Below are 16,772 nucleotides of genomic sequence, written 5' to 3' on the forward strand. Positions count from 1 at the left end.
TTTCTTGCTCTGTCATGTGACAGGACAATGGTAAATGGGAGCTGGCCATACCTTATCCTCCCCTTGTGCCAAGAACGAAGTCTGGTTTAATGAAACACCTATTAAGGCCACACCTACTGGGAAGAAACTGCCAGATTCTACAGGACCCTACAATGCCACTGCCACTCAGTGTGGGAATAAGCCACGCATGCAGCGCTGCTCTTTTGAGATGGTGGAGGGTGTTTCCATTTAGGGTGCCAGGTAAAAACTCAGTGACTTGTATTGTCAGACAATGCATATTTGCATAGTACTCTACTAATTGCCAGGAGAAAAGAATTTTGTTTTCTCTGAGGCCTGGGGTTAAGAAAGAATTTACTCATTCTAGGCAATTTACCATTAAGAAAGTTGCTCAGTATTTTTTTTCCATTTGGTTACTTGTGTTTGAAATATTTATCTGTGGTACAAGATGCCTTTAAGCCTTTCATTAAAGGATGACTTTGCTGACACATGATCAGCTGCTTACGGGACAGGGATAGGCAATTGACCTCAGCCAATACAGATTCTTTGGTCTTTCCTGCTGTAGCTATTGGGAAAGACTGATTGTCCTGAAGTTGCTAATCTGGTAGCATAAGATTTAGGTTATTGGCAGAATACTGCCACTTAAAGGAGCAATGCCCATTCAGAGAAAGGAGGGAGAGAGATGAAACCCTGAGGACACTGGTGAAACTTCTGCATTCAGCCATGCCTGAAACCTCAGATTTTTAGTTCCATAAGGCAATATCTTTTTTTAAATCTTGCTGTAATTTGTAAGTTAGCTTAAGTTAAGGTCACTTGCTGCTATAGAGTTCTAATTATCAGTAGTGCGCCATCTGCAGTGCAGAGATCCAGTCTCTTACATTTTTAAGATTAACTAGAAGTATTGATAGACTAACTTTGCTTAACACCTATGACATTATTCCAAAAATGGTCTACTTTGTTTACTATTTCATACTATTTAGCTTATCCTATAGCCACTGAAATCTAGTGACAGAGCTGTTTACTGGGCAAGGTCAATCTTGGAAAGACAACGTGGGAGGAACGGTAATCAGTAGGCAAACCTCAAGGGAAAAACTGAAGAAAACAGCTTCCCTCTACAAGTTCCACCATCTCCTAGTGTACACAGTCAGGGACCACTTGCCTTCCTTTTCCAAAGATGTCTTTTGGGGATTAGTGGGGCAACAAGTCCTCAGTCCGAAGTGTGAGAGACGCAGAGAGGAAGCTCCTTAGCCTCCACAAGGTGCTCCTGCTTAGTATCTTGGGTAGTATGTCGATGAGGAGATCTGGATTTATGAAGCTTATGTGGAAAAACAAGTAGCCCAACAGTGTGATGAAAAATAGGGTGATGAAAAAGAGAAATAGAAAAATCCTGAAAAGAGAAAGCCAAGAAACTGTTAGCCAGATGTTAGAAAACCAGGAACAGAACAGTAAGTCACACCTAAATGCACACCTGGTTCCTTCTTGATATTCAGATGTCTCCCACTAAATCTTGTCTCCGATCCCAGCAACCCCTTGTAAATGTGGTCCTTCCCTTGTGCTGGCTTGCTAGTTACTGTCTTTCATCACTGTGTTTTATTTTCTTTTAGTATTTATCGTTACCTGAAATTATCTTGTGAAGTATTCACACCAATTTATACCCCACTAGCAGAGTATACATTTCTATGGATCTACACCCTCTCCAACACTTACCATCAGATTTTTAAAGTTTCACAAATCAAATGGGTGTAAAGTAATTTCTCATTACCGTCTTGATTTGTATTTCCCTGACGAACAGTGATGCTGAATATCTGTGCATAGTTTATTGGTCTTATGTGTTCCTTTTGCCCATTTATCTACTAGGTTGTTTGAGCTTTTCTCACTAACTGGTAAAAGTTCGTTATATGTTCTTGATATGAATCCTTTCCCGTGTGTACTTTGAATAATTTCCCTCTACTTTCTGACTTCCACTTGCTCTAAGTGTTGAAGAGCATAAGTTAATAATTTTTAATAAAGTCTAGTTTATCAACCTTTCCTTTAATTAGAATCAATCCTTTTTATGTCGTGTTAAAAATCCATGCCCTCTACCAAGGCCTGAAAGATACTTCTATCTTCACTGAGAGTTTGTAGCATTTTAAAAATATGTTCACAAATTCTTTGATACTCCTCTCATTATGAGATTTCCCTTCATTGGGATGTGGACTGGACTTAATGGCTCATTTCTAAAGAATACAATATTGTGGAAGTGACGTGACCGTGTATGACTCCCTAGACTAGGTACTAAAGACACTGCAGCTTCTTCCTTACTCTCAGGAGAAAACCAGCTGTCATATTGGGAGGATACACAACCAGCCCTGTGGAGATGTGCATGTGATGAGGAACTGAGGCCTGTTGCCAAAATCCAGCAAAAAAGCCAGTGTGAAAATAGATCCTCTAGCCCCAGCCAAGCCTTCTGATTACTGTAACTTTGGCCAAGATCTTATCTGTAGCCTCACAACAGACCTTGAGCTAGAAGTACCCAGCTAAATGACTCAAAGATTCCTGACTCACAGAAACTATGGGATGATAAATGTTTATTATTTGAAACTAATAAGTTTTGGAATAATTTGTTAAGTGGGAATAGATAACTCATGCTGAATTTTAAAGATTCCTTTCTTTTTGTGGACATTTAAGTCTTTAACACATTGGGCTTGCTTTTTATATATGCTGGATGTTAGTGATCTGATATCATTTTTTGTCTTATTTGGGTAATGTTTTCCCCTACCATATTTTTGAACAATTCTTCCTTTCCCCTATGACATATAATTATTGTTACATATCAAAGGTCTAAATGTGCACTGTTTCTAAGCTCTCTTTTTGTTCTGTTTCATTGTTCAGTTTTCCTAGTCTGGTCCCAATAGCACACTATCATAATTATTGTAGCTTCATAGTAAGTTCTGATATCTGAAATGGCATATTCCCTGCCTCTTGCTTTTCTTTAAATTTTCAGGTTATCTCTGACCCTTTACTCCTCCAAATATAGTATATTTTAGAATCATTTCATTGAATTCCATGAAAAATATTTTGGGGAGTTTGATTGGAATTGAATTGACTATTTATCAACTGGAGACAACTGATATATTTCTGATATTAAGGCTTCCTATCCCATGATCATGGTATTTCTCTTCTTTCATTCATGATACTTTTAATATTTCTGAATACATTTCTCTAAATTTCCCTATAGTGGTCTTGATTTCTTCTTTAAATGATGAATTTTTTTTGCCCTTCTTGTGTTACTATGATTTGCATGAGCAAACCGCCACTGTTTCCTTCCTACATTAACATTATCCAGCTGTTCTGGTTTACCTCCAGTGCCAGGACAAATTCATTACCACCTGCACTAACTAGTCGAGGAGAACCCCTTCCCCATCAGTTCTCTGCAGTCTTTCTCTAGAGTTGATCTTAGAGCCCAGATCCAGGATTCATTCTAGTGAAGTATCTTAGATTAGAATCAGAAGCCCTTTACAGACCTCCTTCCTCCTTCCTACAAATCTTCTTGAAACTGGAGACAATATTCATAAGGAGGTTCTGGATGACATTCCCAGGGAAAATCGTAGGAATAACCAACTTCTTAATCTCTGGAGTTAACGACCAGCATACCAGTGCCCCACAGAATGGTCGAGTAAAACAAGAGGGAAGGTATTTGTACTTTGCTCAACTAAACTTGTACATTCTCCTCCAGATTACCAACTCTCATTAAGGCAGACAGTCCTTGGGAGTCCATGTGGGCGATTCCATGCTGGGCACTGGTGTTAAAAGTACAGGTGAAGGCAGTTCTAGTTCTAGGAAAAATTCTGCTAGTTGTTCCAGGAACACTATATTTAGGGATATCAAAATAAGTAGTACTTCATTTACCTGATATGAAGGGATATCCCCCTTAAGCCAATATTCTAGACAATTGGAAATTACCTTTAAACGCCAATAATTTTATGTTAATCATTTTGATGGAACTCTTTCTAAGTCATATTTTATACCACTTTGAATCTATGTTTCTGTATGCCTTCTTAAACAGATTATATTGAACATAATTTGACCTTTTCTTGAAAATGCAAAGGCTACATGAATACAAATTTTTGCTGTCATGGTGATTCCTTCAGAACTAATATGCACTCAGTTGTTTGAATCTTGAGTTCTTACTCAGGTTAACAAATATTTTTGAGCAGTTATGATGTGCTGGATACTGTTAGGTGCTTTATCTCTTTTTCACAATCATTTCCTCTTTTATCTGTTATTAGGCAGCAGTATACTTGCATTTAGAAGTTCTCTCCCTATGTATGTATATATTTTTCATGTCGGGGGTAAAGAGCTGACATTGTAACAAGGTTTGAGGGAGGCATGTCTCATACAATAGGGTGAAAACCCAATCACTATGCTTATGAACCCCATTTCTAATCTACTGATTCTACTAGGGATCCAGATACATCAAATGAATTCAGATTGTTAAGGGAAGAGGGAGTAAGTATGAGATTTGCCACATCTCTTTTACGTGATAAGATTCCCGTTTCTGATTACTATTCAGCTGTTGGCTGCAAATACTGAAAAATGAGATTAGTAATTGCCTTTCAGAAAGAAGTCATAGCATTAGAACTGAGAAATGTGCTCACTGATGACACTAGTTTGTTGACTCTGTGTGTGTGTGTGTGTGTGTGAGAGAGAGAGAGAGAGAGAGAGAGAGAGTAAGGTTCTCCTTGTCGTCTGCAGGATGGCTAGTAGATCTCCCAGTTTTCAGAAAGTCTGCTCAAAGATATTTACTTGCCTTTTACAGAGCCATATTCCCTTCTTTTGGAGAGAATTGTCCTGGGAGAAGAAGAAAGGACATTGATAAATAAGCAATTTCTGGAGCTGTCATCACTGTCAGGTAATATTCAGTGAGCCATTAGTTATATGTTACGTTTAGATACCATACAAATTTTTTTCATAAGCATAAACAGATGAAATTTTCAAAGACAATGTATATACATATATATGCATATATGTGTGTGTGCATTATTTATATATACATATGTATATATATGTGTGTGTGTATATATATATATGTATACACACTTACATATTTATATGTAATTTTGTATCACCTTCTTATATACTGATAGGAGTAAAGGAAGGCATAGAAACGTAAAGTCTGTTGCCCAAGGTTATATAGCTAGTAAGTGGTAGGGCCAGGGCTGAAGCCTGGGACCTCTGGGAATCCACATTCTGGGCTCTCATAACTGTTTGCTTACCTTCTGCTCAGCCAGCAACCCTTAGAGGAATGAACAAGCTATGGAAACCACACAAATATATTCTGAGATAAGTTTTAAAAGGTATAGAAATATAAAGATGAAGATATATCCTGAATTTCTGTGGCATTTCTTTTACAAAATATTTTCTTAGTTATTTCATTTTCCTTTTAACTTCCTTTGGAGATTAAAAGACAGAGGAACTAAGATCACATTTTAAAATTGTCTAAATAAGGCTCATAGAATTGAAATCATGAGAAACTTTACGTTTTACAAATTTGGTTCTATAGCTTGAGTCAGATGAGGTGAAGTGCCCTCTAATCAGTGCTCAGGTGGTGTCTCTGTAAAGAGGGCTCAAACTCAGGGCACGGGACCATCATGGGACTCTGATAATCTTGATGAAGACACTCTGTTTTTCCTCTGATGGGTAGTCAGATGACTACTTTGATGAACCATTGGGGATAGATGATGGGATATATCAGAAAGTATGCTAAGCCTCGTTCTAGAGAGGGGGAGTCCAGTTAATTTCAGGGTCCAGTTAATTTTTTTGCTGAGTGGAATATGCAAGAGAGGGGCCAGAATAACTTGCTCAGGACAATCGGAGTCATGGTCACTGTGGGCATGTCTGACATATACCCAAACATCTGGATGACCCCAGGGACAATGGTGGATTATTGATGTTTGCTTTTTAGGAAAAGAAGACTTCTTTTTTTCTGAAATTATCAAGACCATATATTTCATGCCAAAAAATTTCTGGTGAATGTCAACCTTGCCTCTAAAACCAATATACATTACAAAAATAAAGTTAAATAAAAGTTTATCTTTTAGCCCTTTGAACTTGCTGCCACAAAATGCCAAACAGGCAAAGAGCCGTGATGCTCTGCATCCAATTCTATGTCCTTCTGACCTTTGCATATGTGCTGGTGACATTACGATGTTAAACATGAACAGACTTGGAGCTGTGTCATAAAGAAGTGATGACTTCTTATGTTAACTCATGGGGCAACTCTGATCAGATAGTGACAGATAACCCTGGTGCTGTGTGTTTTGAAAGATTCGGGACCATGTTGGGATCATCTGGAAAGAGTTCTGTGATTGCAGGAGGTGGGCGGTGTGGTGTATGTGTCATATATTAGCCTCTTCTCTGCAGAGCATACCCTCAGTTAATATTCCTTCTTGCTTACATTCTGAACCTTCTTAGGTCTTAGACTAGTTCCTACAAGGACATGTCATTTACATGGCTGTAAGAGAGGTAGGACAGTTGTCTTCTTTGTTTGTTTCAGGTTGGAATGCTTTGAAATTATATCTAGTACTGTTCTTGGAAAATGCACATGGGAAGATTTGTGTATGTTTCGTGGCTTATAATGTTTTGGAAACTCTGACAGGCAGTGGCACTGAGAGGACACAGGCTGGAATGCTCACCTTATTATTTTGGCTGTTATATTCTTTTCTTGCTGAGTTCATGCTCAAGACTTTTGATCTAGGGGGAAATGAACCAAGATAGGTATTGAATAAAGTACACTCAAATATTCATACTACATAATGATTATTTTAAGAGTTTCATATTCTAAAGCTGTGCTGTCCACTATGGAAGCCAGTGGCTGCATGTAGCTATGAACATTAAAATTAATTAAAATTTTTAAAAAATCAGTTCCTCAGTCACACTAACCATGTTTCAGGTACTCAGTAGGTGGCCAGTGGCTACTTATTGGATGGCACAAAGTTTTACTGGGCAGCTCTGTTCTAGAAAGTTAGCTTAGCAGTGAAGCCATAGTTAGTGTTCAAGAAGGCTCTCAGGAAACTTGAAGGTATCCTTCAGAATTCCAAGAGCAGGTACCCTGTGGCCCTCCCAGGCCACAACGCATACCAGGGCTATTTAGAGGCAGTATGAAGTTTGGATCTCTTTACCTTGATCCCAAGATTCTAAAATATTTAATAAATGTAAGTACTTCTCGACTAAGTTAAGATTTAACTTCTAAAAAGGGGCCAAGAAATGGGAGTGAGATTTTTGACTTTGTTTTCTCACCATTTCAATTCTAGACAAACTCAGAAAGGACGGGCTTTTGTCTTACCATTTCTAACCGTTAATGGTCACAGTTTAGTAGTTAATATAGCGTACAGTTTGAGCTTTGTAATATGATAGCCTTCGTGTGTCTAGAGGTAAGTTTCATGCCTATCTTATATGGCTGAGTCTCTATGTTTTGGGGGAAATGAGGTTGGTATTAGTTTAAAGGGCTTTTCTGTGAAAGTAGGAATGTCCTACTCGTCAGAGTGCCTGACCACCAGCCCTTTTAAAATCAGAGGTTCCTGCCCTTAATATAAACCTGAATAATTGAAAATGTGATAAAAGCATGAAGGGAGATGTGTTTCTGTGGTGTTTTAAGAAGGATGGAAGAAGGACCTGCGTTTTAAAGTTGGTGTGGTTTCGTGGGAGTCAAACAATCGCTAACAGAAGGGAGAGAGATGTGGTGTTGGGGCTCACTCAGTCCCAAGTAGGAATTGGTCAGAGGAATGTTTGCTCTGACCCAGGCTGAGCTGGAGTTACCACTAAAACCAAGAAGTTCCTTTTATTGCCAAAACTCACACTTCTCTCTCAAGGAGCCGCGTCTCTACCTCTTCTTCAATTCTCTTCGAAGTTTCCTGGTACTTCTTCCAAGAGAAATAAAAGAAACCACAGTTACTGATTAGAAGCCTTACGCTTTTTCTAATCATAAGAAGCATGTATTATTACGTGGTAACATGAATGTTTGGTCTCCTTTTCCAGCCCCCACACCCACCACCACTCCTGGTCACTCGATGCACTTCCTACCTTCCCAGGCGGACCCTGGGTAATTGGCATCTTGAAAGGAAAAGTGCTCGTTATGAATTTAAGAGCACAGAGGTCAGGAGACTAGGGCTGTAACAGAATGATATTGGTGGTGGGTTGTCAGGGACCCAAAGTCCCTTTGTAATGCCACTTTGAAGAGTTAATACTGTTCTAGGAAGTGTTCCTTGAAAAGCCTGGTTTCATATTATCCTGTACCTTACAAACCCTTTTCTGTCTCGTTACCGAGAAACTGTACCTTAATGCAGAAGACCTGATCTTTGCAGAGCTGGGCCACATGTGCATAGTCTTCCATTACCTGGGAAACCAAAATTCAGTCTTAAATTTCTTTCAGGAAATTTCTCTAAGAACCAGAGTATACTTGTTTCCTCCTAAATCCCAGACCCTAAATGTAGTTTTCTAATTTTTCTAAATATGTTTTTGCTGTATATATGAACTCATTTCTTTTCTGAGGCTAGATAAGCTTTATTTTGGGGGGAATTTTATTTTGGGACAGTTGGGAGAAGAATAGATACTAATTTGTTGAAGATACAGATATGGAACATATCCTGTAAAAATTACTTGAAGAGAAGGAAACCTAGGAGACTGCATTTATCTTCCTTTCCTTCATCCCCTCCTCAGCCCCATAATGGTTCTGGATCTGGAGCCTTATTATGTATAACTCAATCATTTGCAGAATGTATTGCATCGTCTAACTGAACATCAACTTTTCCTGCCTCCAGGAGAAGTAATACTGAAATTACTACCATCACCTTGGCCAGTTCCTTCTCTTGGTCGGCACAGGAAGCTTCCAGCTGTTGTAACTTGACCTACAGAAAGGGAAGGAGATGGGTAACTCAAGGTGCAAGCAGGATTCCATTCTGAAATGCTGTCTCAAAGGTTATCTTACAGGTGGTGGATGTGCATCAGGTGTGATATCAGATGTCTTTTTAATGGAGGAGAGTCAAACCTTGCAGCGTCCTTCTGGTGAACCTGCCCTTCTACACTCCCAAGCCCTTAGCGTTCATCAGGGCTCCACTCACGCTTAAACTACAATTCTCAGCTTCCTTCCTTCTTAGCTATTTCTCTTAGGGAAAACACCAATCTTGAAAAACTTCACTCTTCCTTTTCCTTTTACATACTTCCTGCTCACTCCTTTTTTGCTCCCCGTATTCCTTCTTCCTTCTGTTCCTTCCTTGTTTGATGAAAGCCTATTCTATATTGGTCACTATGTTGGAGTGATGGGCAGAGGGCCATGAGAGTAGAAAGGGTACAGTGGTGAACAGGATTGACAGGCAGAGTCTCTGCCTCACAGAGCTGACATTCTAGTTGGGGACATTAACAGATAAGTCAACATGATAATGATAAATGCTATGAAAGAAATACAAACAGAGAAATGTAGTGCTAGCGATGGCATGAGAGCTATCATAGGTGAAGTCCTGTCTGATGAGATGATCCTGGGTTGAAGTCTAAATGGTAAATATTAGCCAAATGGAGATCTGGAAGAAATACGTCCCATGCAGGGTTGCAGCAAGAGCCAAGACTGTGAAAGAACACATATGTAGTGTGTATGTGGAAGTTACATGGCTGGAGCACGGGGAAACACCTGGTAAGGAGGAGATGAGGTGGGGAAAGGTTGACATGGATGAGATTATGTAAGGCCTTGTGGCTTCTAGAGTTGGCTTCTTTATTTTAATTGCAGTGAGGAACCAGGTGTGAACTGGAACTAGTAAGGACATAATCTGATTTGTGTTTTTAAAGAATAAGTCTTTTCTATGTGTGAAAAGTAGATTAAGGGTAAAAGCCGAAGCAGGAAGACTAGTAGGCTAATTTGGCATCCAGGCAAGGGCTTCTGGTGGCTTGCAGAAGGGTAATGTGACAGAGGAATAGATGTGCTCGGGCTCTATTTCCTAGTTAGAGGAGACAAGCCTGCGTTTTTCCTTCCTTCCACTTTTAGCTCTACTGTTCACACTTTGATCTAGGTACCATTGTTTGATATCTGAAGACTTCTAACAGTTCCTTTCGTCTTCAGTCAATTATACCCAGGGCCAGAGAGCCAAATGTGCTAAGGGCTGTATTTTCAGGATGGTGGTCTGAGACACAAAGAGGCGCAGCAGGCCTACCATTAAACTGATGAGCTGATTGCCAGGATGTAAGAACAGAAGCAAGAGATGCTATGTATTTCATAGAATTAGAGAAATCACTTGAGAGTTCTACAACACATGTAGGCAATTGGGAGTAATTTAAAGGGTCAGTAATGCTTTAGAGTTATTTGAAGGTGGGCTAATAGCTTCTGGGAAAATAATGGCCACTGTTCTGACAATACCTGGAACTATGTATAGTCTTTGGCTCAGCTGAGGTGACACAGCATCACCAGACTTAAAGCCTCGCCATGGGCTCTGGTGGGCTACTGTCAAGAAAACTTGTTTTGAGCAGAAGGAAGCAAATGCAGTTACATGGCAAGGCTAGTCAAGGGGCTTCATAAGCCTTTCTAACCTGAGCCCCAAGTTTATCCTGAAGCACGTGCAGGTTCCGCATTTCTTCCTTTCCGGATACATTTCCCGGACAGGCATGGCCAAGCAAGCTGTTCTGGTGGCTTTGGACTTCCTGTTTTGTTTTGAGTTTGTGGCCATCAGTACTAATTTGGCTGACAGGAAATAGGGAAGTAATTCTCTATTTTTCACTTTCTATTGCTATTTTCAGTGTGTCCATCTCTGCAGGGGCTCCACAGACGTAGTATGGGCTGAAGTGTGAGCTTAAGAATCTAAAGAGAAATAAGGCAAGGGCAAGATGGAATTCTACAGGAAGTATCAAGTCAGAATTGTACCTGCTTTCTGAATAAAAATGTAAGTCCACTTTTTTGCATCTTTGATCAGATGCATTGTGGTTGTGCCCAGGTTTTTATCTTTGGAACACAATTAGAGAAATGCTAAGCAATGTGTGATGCACTCAGCAGGTAGAGGTCACTAAATATTTGAGTGATAAACTGAATGAATCCTTTTCTGGATGGGAGTCAGTGATAGAGTGTGTAAATTACCTAGCACACAGTAGATCGACAAATCCTAGCTCTGCTCTATGAATCCATACATTTGCCTCAGCTAGACTTTTAAATAATCACGTTAAATGTGTGACGTTTCAAGGTTTTACTCTTCAATAAAGTAAAGAGTATTTTAAAAATATACAATTTCATTCAGTGTGTAAACTGAGGCTGGAAGGGGCTGATTAAATTGCCCAACTTCATATACCTCCCTAAGTGCTGGGACCAGGATATAAACCAGGGACTTCAGTGTTATATATGCATTGTGCAGTTGTGTTCTGCTCTTCCTGAAGGAAGAGAAACAAAATGTGTGGCTTCAGAGTGAAATTCCTTACCAAGGGCAGAAGAGAATTCAGTACTCAGTAGCCTAGGCTTAAGTCTGACATGGGCTAAAACTACAAAGAATTTATGCCAGTTTTGATAGTTGTTTCCACTTAAAAGCTTGCTTCCTGGTCACGTAACCCAAACCCACTCAAGATTGCTTTTTCATTTACCTTTGACCCTTCTGGTGCTCCCTTTAGGTGGCCTTGTTCACACTTGGTTGCCTTTTGCGATTTCCTTGTAAGCTATGATTTTAAATAAATACATATTTCAAATAAAAATACATCAAATAAAAAATTGTAGAAGACAAACACACTGTTTGGTGTGTAGAGCCAATAACATGGCCTTGATAGAGCTCCCAGGAAATGGTCCCTTAATGGATACTTGGTGCCCTTGGAAACATCTTTATTATACCTCCGTCGTCTTCTCACTAGTCTTGGCCACCAGAGCTAGAGTCTGCACAAGCAGGAGTACTTCCCTGAACCCTGTGCCATTCCAGGCTACAGAGGGCTGCAGGCATGGGTCAGAAAGTAGGGCAATCATAGGAAACCCGCTGTATTTTGAGCAGGAGTTGAGGTGGAGTGAATGCCTGGATAAGGGAAGGGGAAGCCCTTGGGATTTAAGTATTTTTAAAAGTCTCTGTTGAAAATAAAATTAACCTTTCACCTTCCGACGAAGTGTCAGTGGATTCCATTTTCTTGTGATAGAATGAAAAAACCCACGGGATCACCAAATAGCCCAAATGTTGCACCAACTCCCTTCACCTCATGCTTGGCATTCAGGTACGAGGCTCAGCCTCAGGAGAGTGGGGCAGGGGTAGAACCCACCCCCAGCACAAACTTTTCTGACATGTGGGATCCTCTATGATCATTTTCCCTCCCTTGTCCCTTTGACAACTGGAGCCACTGCAGGAAACCTGGGGAAAACTAGAGCCCCATCCCACCTTTTTTTGAAGTTCTCTTATACCGTGCACCAGGGTCTCATTTTTCCTTTCCTGTTGAGAGAAAGAAGCAGAGCATAGGTGTGGAGCTCCCTGCTGCCACCCATCTTTATTCAGCTGATTGTTCTCCCCTTCACCTGGGGCTGTTTCCCTGCAGTAACTCTACCTCACTGCGTACTGTCAGGTAAAGGACCTGTGGTTTGATTTCCACATACAAATCTACACCAACTCACCAGGATAGACATGCCCACATGCAGAGCTTCCCAATATGAAATATTACCAAAGAAACTGTGCCCTCAACACATATTTTACCATGTCTTTTGACTATTCTTTGCATGTAAAAAAGAGGAGACTAGCTTATCTGATGACTGATGAGAGACAAGCTGAGGAATAACACCTATCAGATGGCTCTTCCCAGCTTTTTGCTTACAAGTCTGGCTATTTCTTCTTCCAGGTCATGCAGCGTTCTTTCCCTTTCCATGGTGGTGCTATTCTGCTGCTCCCACTCCTCATCTTCGGTCAGGTCTTGGGGCTGAGTGATCTCACTTTCCAGCCTGAATGACACAAGCACATAGTGTGAGGAACAGACAGCTTCAGAACTGAAAAAAACACATCTGTCAGTTTTAAGGGTACTTCAAGGTCAGTAAATTTGGCCCTCAAGTTGGAACCCATCTTTCCTGGGTCCTTACCATCATAATCACTTGAAAGGCAGGAAAAAAATCACTTCAAAGTTTGACCTGATTCACAACTCAAAAACCCTAGTGTTCTTTCAGCTCAGGTGAATACCATCCAATCTTTTAAGAATCTCTTTGAAACTTGCTGTAATTTAGGGTTTGAGCCACAGAAAATGCCAAAGAATGAAGAAGAAACTGCTACATAAGATATAGGTCTCTAGAGCAGTAGGAAAATTCGGGTTTGTCTCTTCTCCTCTACCCATCGCTTGGATTGGGAACTTCCCTCAAGGAACCCCAGCACTCACCTCTGTATTTCCTCTTCTTTCTCATGGATTTTGAGAAGTAGTTCCTGATTTGCTTCATCTATTCTTTGCAAGTCTCTTTCAAGGTCTGTGTTCAAACTGTCAATGTTCCTCTTTGACTGGGTCAGTCTTAAGATCTCCACCTCCTCTGACCTATAGATTCAGCCCACGAAAGGAACAAGGGCCAGTTATCTCAGGGTCAGTGACCTTTGGGCCAGGAGGGATATCTAGGAGACATGTAATTCAACAACCTGGCTGTTTCTGGGAGAACACCTTTCCTTTTTCATAGGAAATTGTATTTCTTAATCATGCCCTACAGTTTGTTTCAGTAATTCTCAACTCGGTGAGCAAGAGAGGATTTTCCCAGGCTTTCTTGATCAAAGTGCACAATATCATAGTGCACCTCCTCCCTGGTTCCAGGAGGAGTTTGCTTCCTTAATAGCCTCTTGTATTGGAGAGAATGGCTTCTCAGGCAAATGGTGCACAAAATCTGCTCATGAAATACACTTCCATTGAGTATTTTCATCCAGGCACCTGGCACATCACTTAGATTTGGTTCCTGCCTTATGCCGCAAGAGCTCTCCACCAGCAGACGGGGCTTCTGTTTCTCCCTCCCTCCTCCCATCTCAGAACTTCTCCATTGCCTGCTACAAAGCTTGAGAATCTACCCTGGGAGATACTCCACCGAGTACACACACATACGATCCAGGCATTCACTTTCAAGAATACAAACATCTTTTTTGAAGTAATTTGAATGTAATAATGGTAACACGTCAGTGGTTTAGAAAGGGTACCTGGCAAACGGGAAGCTCTCAATAACTTTTTCTTTTTGTTGTGTGTCAGTTAATTGATTTCTCTTTGAAACGATTAACTGGGAATAAAGTGTGAGGGAGAGGTCTTTTGTTTTGAATAGGAATGAGGGATGATTTTGGCAAAGTAAGTCCTTCCTTGGAAGGGCTGATTAGATTCAGGACTTACAATAGTTGTCACTTCAGGAGGACATGGAGTGCTTGGGGTGGTGTCAGCAGGGGGCTGGATAGACAGGAGTGTAGGAGGGAGTGGGGGGGAAATGAGAGAAGTCATGCAGAGCAGACCTGCTTCACACCTTGGTCCTTGGATGTGGCTTTGCATAATCATGATACTTACTCGTGATCTAGCTGATGCTTCTCAGGTTCTTCCATTGTAGATTCCCTAAAATACCAGCAGAGATGCATTGGATAAATTGGGGAAATGGGTCCATTTATGAAACACAGAGTAACTAGCCAAGAGTCCCAAAGGATAGGGACAAAATCAAGTCAACCGATTTCCTCCCTCCAACCCCCCAGGTTTTGGCCATGACAAAACATCCTTTGATTCTTCTGTCCCTGATCTAACTGTACCTCAGGTAAGGATACAGTGAGGATACAGGGATAATGCTGGGAAATTCAGTGTATGTCCTTCTAGTGGGTATATGTGGAGATGGTTCTCTAGAACAAGAACCCTTTCAAACTTTGCTCCAGGTAATTAGAATCAATAAAGGTTATCCATTCCTCTTAAGTCCCTCTTTGCTCCGTGCCCAGCTGCTTTCCTTAAGGCTCCATGCGCATGAATGTAGGTGCATAACCAACCTCAAAAGTAATCTTTCTGACCTCTAGCTGGGACTCTGTAAGGATCTTGAGATATTAAGATCTTTAGTATTAAATAGGGCTCAGTAAAACCAAGCAGAAGTAGATAATTTGGTTCATTCTGTACCTTAGTGTCCTCTTTTTCTCCACTTCTTCAATAAACTCTGTCCCCCTTCTGATATAAATGACTTCCTAATTGTACCTTAGTCGCTCAGCCTCTGAAGTCTAATCTTTCCCCACTGGAACCAACCAGTAGAGTGTCAGAACCTTCCAAAGGGTCAGGACTCTGCTATTGACAGGATGGGTGGGGCAACATGTCACAGTGGGGTGGGTGACAATGGTCATTCATGCAGAGTTCCAAGGCTAGATGGGTGTGTGTGTTTTATGGCCAAGTCTTCTGTTTGGTGGTAGTCAGTTCAATGATTGTGATTCCTGGGTAGTATGAAGGGGTAGTCCCTGTGTTTTATTTTTCTCACAGATTGAGCTTCCTCTCTGCCCGAGTGTGGCTATGGGAACCTGGGTCCTAAGGCAGCAGTCTGATCCCATAACCGCTCATTCATCTGACACACGCTGAAACATCAGAAGAGTACTTATGGATGCCAGGCACTGTTCTAAGCATGAGGGAGACAGAGTGCACAGAACAGCCCAAAGACCTGCCATCATGGAGTTTACATTATAGGGTGTGTGTATGTGAGGGCGGGAGGGGTAACACAATGCAATAAATGAGTACATTTATTTTATTTGGTATGATAAAAAAGGGGGATGCTGTGAAAAAACATAGGTGAAGAGGGTGAGAGGAAATTCAGTGACTACTGTTTACAATAGAGGGAATTGAAGTTTTAAATCGGGTGGTGCAGAGAACACACTGAACATTGCCAGACCCAGAAGTGTGATGTGGATGTGTTAGGAGGCCTAATCAATGGGAAGGAAACCTTAGGTTGTGCTGAGGTGAACATAGAATCCTCAGGCCTCACGACCAAGGGCAATAGCAAACAAGGCCCGTGGCCAGCAGAAGCATGGACCAGCACGCAGCCGAAGGGCCAGCAGGCCCAGGGCACCAGCAGGAGGCGTGAGGACGCAAAGCTCCTCCTTTGATGCTTAGAGGATACGTAGCTTTTCCTGCAGCTGCCACTATTCTGGGGAAAAAGAGAACTCAGGAGAGGGAGAATCTGTCCAAAATACTGAGAAATTGCCCATAGAGATTTTTAACTGGGTAAAGTCCATGATATCTCGAGTTGGCCCCGTTGTATTTTCTGCCAACTTCAGTCAGAGCAGGAAGAGGGGAAGATAAAATCAATTGCACTATGTAAAGAATATGTTCCTGCACACATGAGTCTGTACACTTTGGCCACATTCTGTACAATTTGTAGCTTTTCGCATAAGTCAAGGAAACCTGGGAAGTTTTGGATCTCTGCTTCAGGACTGTATTGAGTTGATGTGTGGACCAGAGTGACTTCTTAACATACTGTAGTTTCTAACAAACTGTTTGTAAAATTAACGACCTCTGATGACCCCCCCATTACCGTCTCCCTTCTTCCTGAAAGAAGGCATTTCATTCCTTTATGAAGCTGTACACAGAAGAGTAATTAAGTAACAATTAAGGCCAATGGCCTCTCCCAGGAAATAATGGTAGGGAGAGTTCATTAATCCCAGCTGGTTATATAGCTCTTCCAGGAAATGCCCCGGACCAAGGTTATTGTAGCAACTTATGGATTGGATCGGGACTTTAACTGGGATAAAAATAAAGCTCTGTCTCCTTCCTGGGGAGCTTTTCTCCTGGAGGGGCTACCAAAGGCAAACCTGTAGGGGCAGCAGAACCCCAAAGCTTGGGGACCTTGTGTG

General features: G+C 41.1%; 1 protein-coding gene, 1 long non-coding RNA gene and 1 other non-coding gene across 6 annotated transcripts in view; 1 reads left to right on the plus strand and 2 right to left on the minus strand.

Moving 5' to 3' along the window:
• Positions 1-16,772, plus strand: part of LOC140845554 (uncharacterized) — a 138,942-nt gene that overhangs the window by 79,031 nt on the left and 43,139 nt on the right. For all 4 annotated transcript variants that reach the window (XR_012124389.1, XR_012124391.1, XR_012124390.1 and 1 more), the window contains exon 2: positions 4,796-4,888. This is a non-coding gene — a long non-coding RNA (uncharacterized lncRNA). The remainder of the gene's footprint in view (positions 1-4,795; positions 4,889-16,772) is intronic.
• On the minus strand, positions 393-15,170 carry LOC140845553 (transmembrane and coiled-coil domain-containing protein 5A-like). Its single transcript, XM_073219988.1, has 12 exons — positions 15,058-15,170; positions 14,473-14,517; positions 13,330-13,479; positions 12,781-12,904; positions 12,354-12,404; positions 11,584-11,655; positions 8,826-8,882; positions 8,312-8,371; positions 7,834-7,898; positions 6,672-6,729; positions 4,787-4,827; positions 393-1,384 (listed from the first exon to the last, which is right to left on the minus strand). The coding sequence occupies exons 2-12, from the start codon at positions 14,505-14,507 to the stop codon at positions 1,186-1,188; spliced, it is 912 nt and encodes a 303-aa protein (XP_073076089.1). The 5' UTR covers positions 14,508-14,517; positions 15,058-15,170; the 3' UTR covers positions 393-1,185.
• LOC140845890 (small nucleolar RNA U13) lies at positions 4,321-4,431 on the minus strand. Its single transcript, XR_012124799.1, has one exon. It is a non-coding gene; the product is annotated as a small nucleolar RNA U13 (small nucleolar RNA).

Source organism: Manis javanica, chromosome 13, assembly GCF_040802235.1.
Source record: "Manis javanica isolate MJ-LG chromosome 13, MJ_LKY, whole genome shotgun sequence".
NCBI lineage: Eukaryota > Metazoa > Chordata > Mammalia > Pholidota > Manidae > Manis > Manis javanica.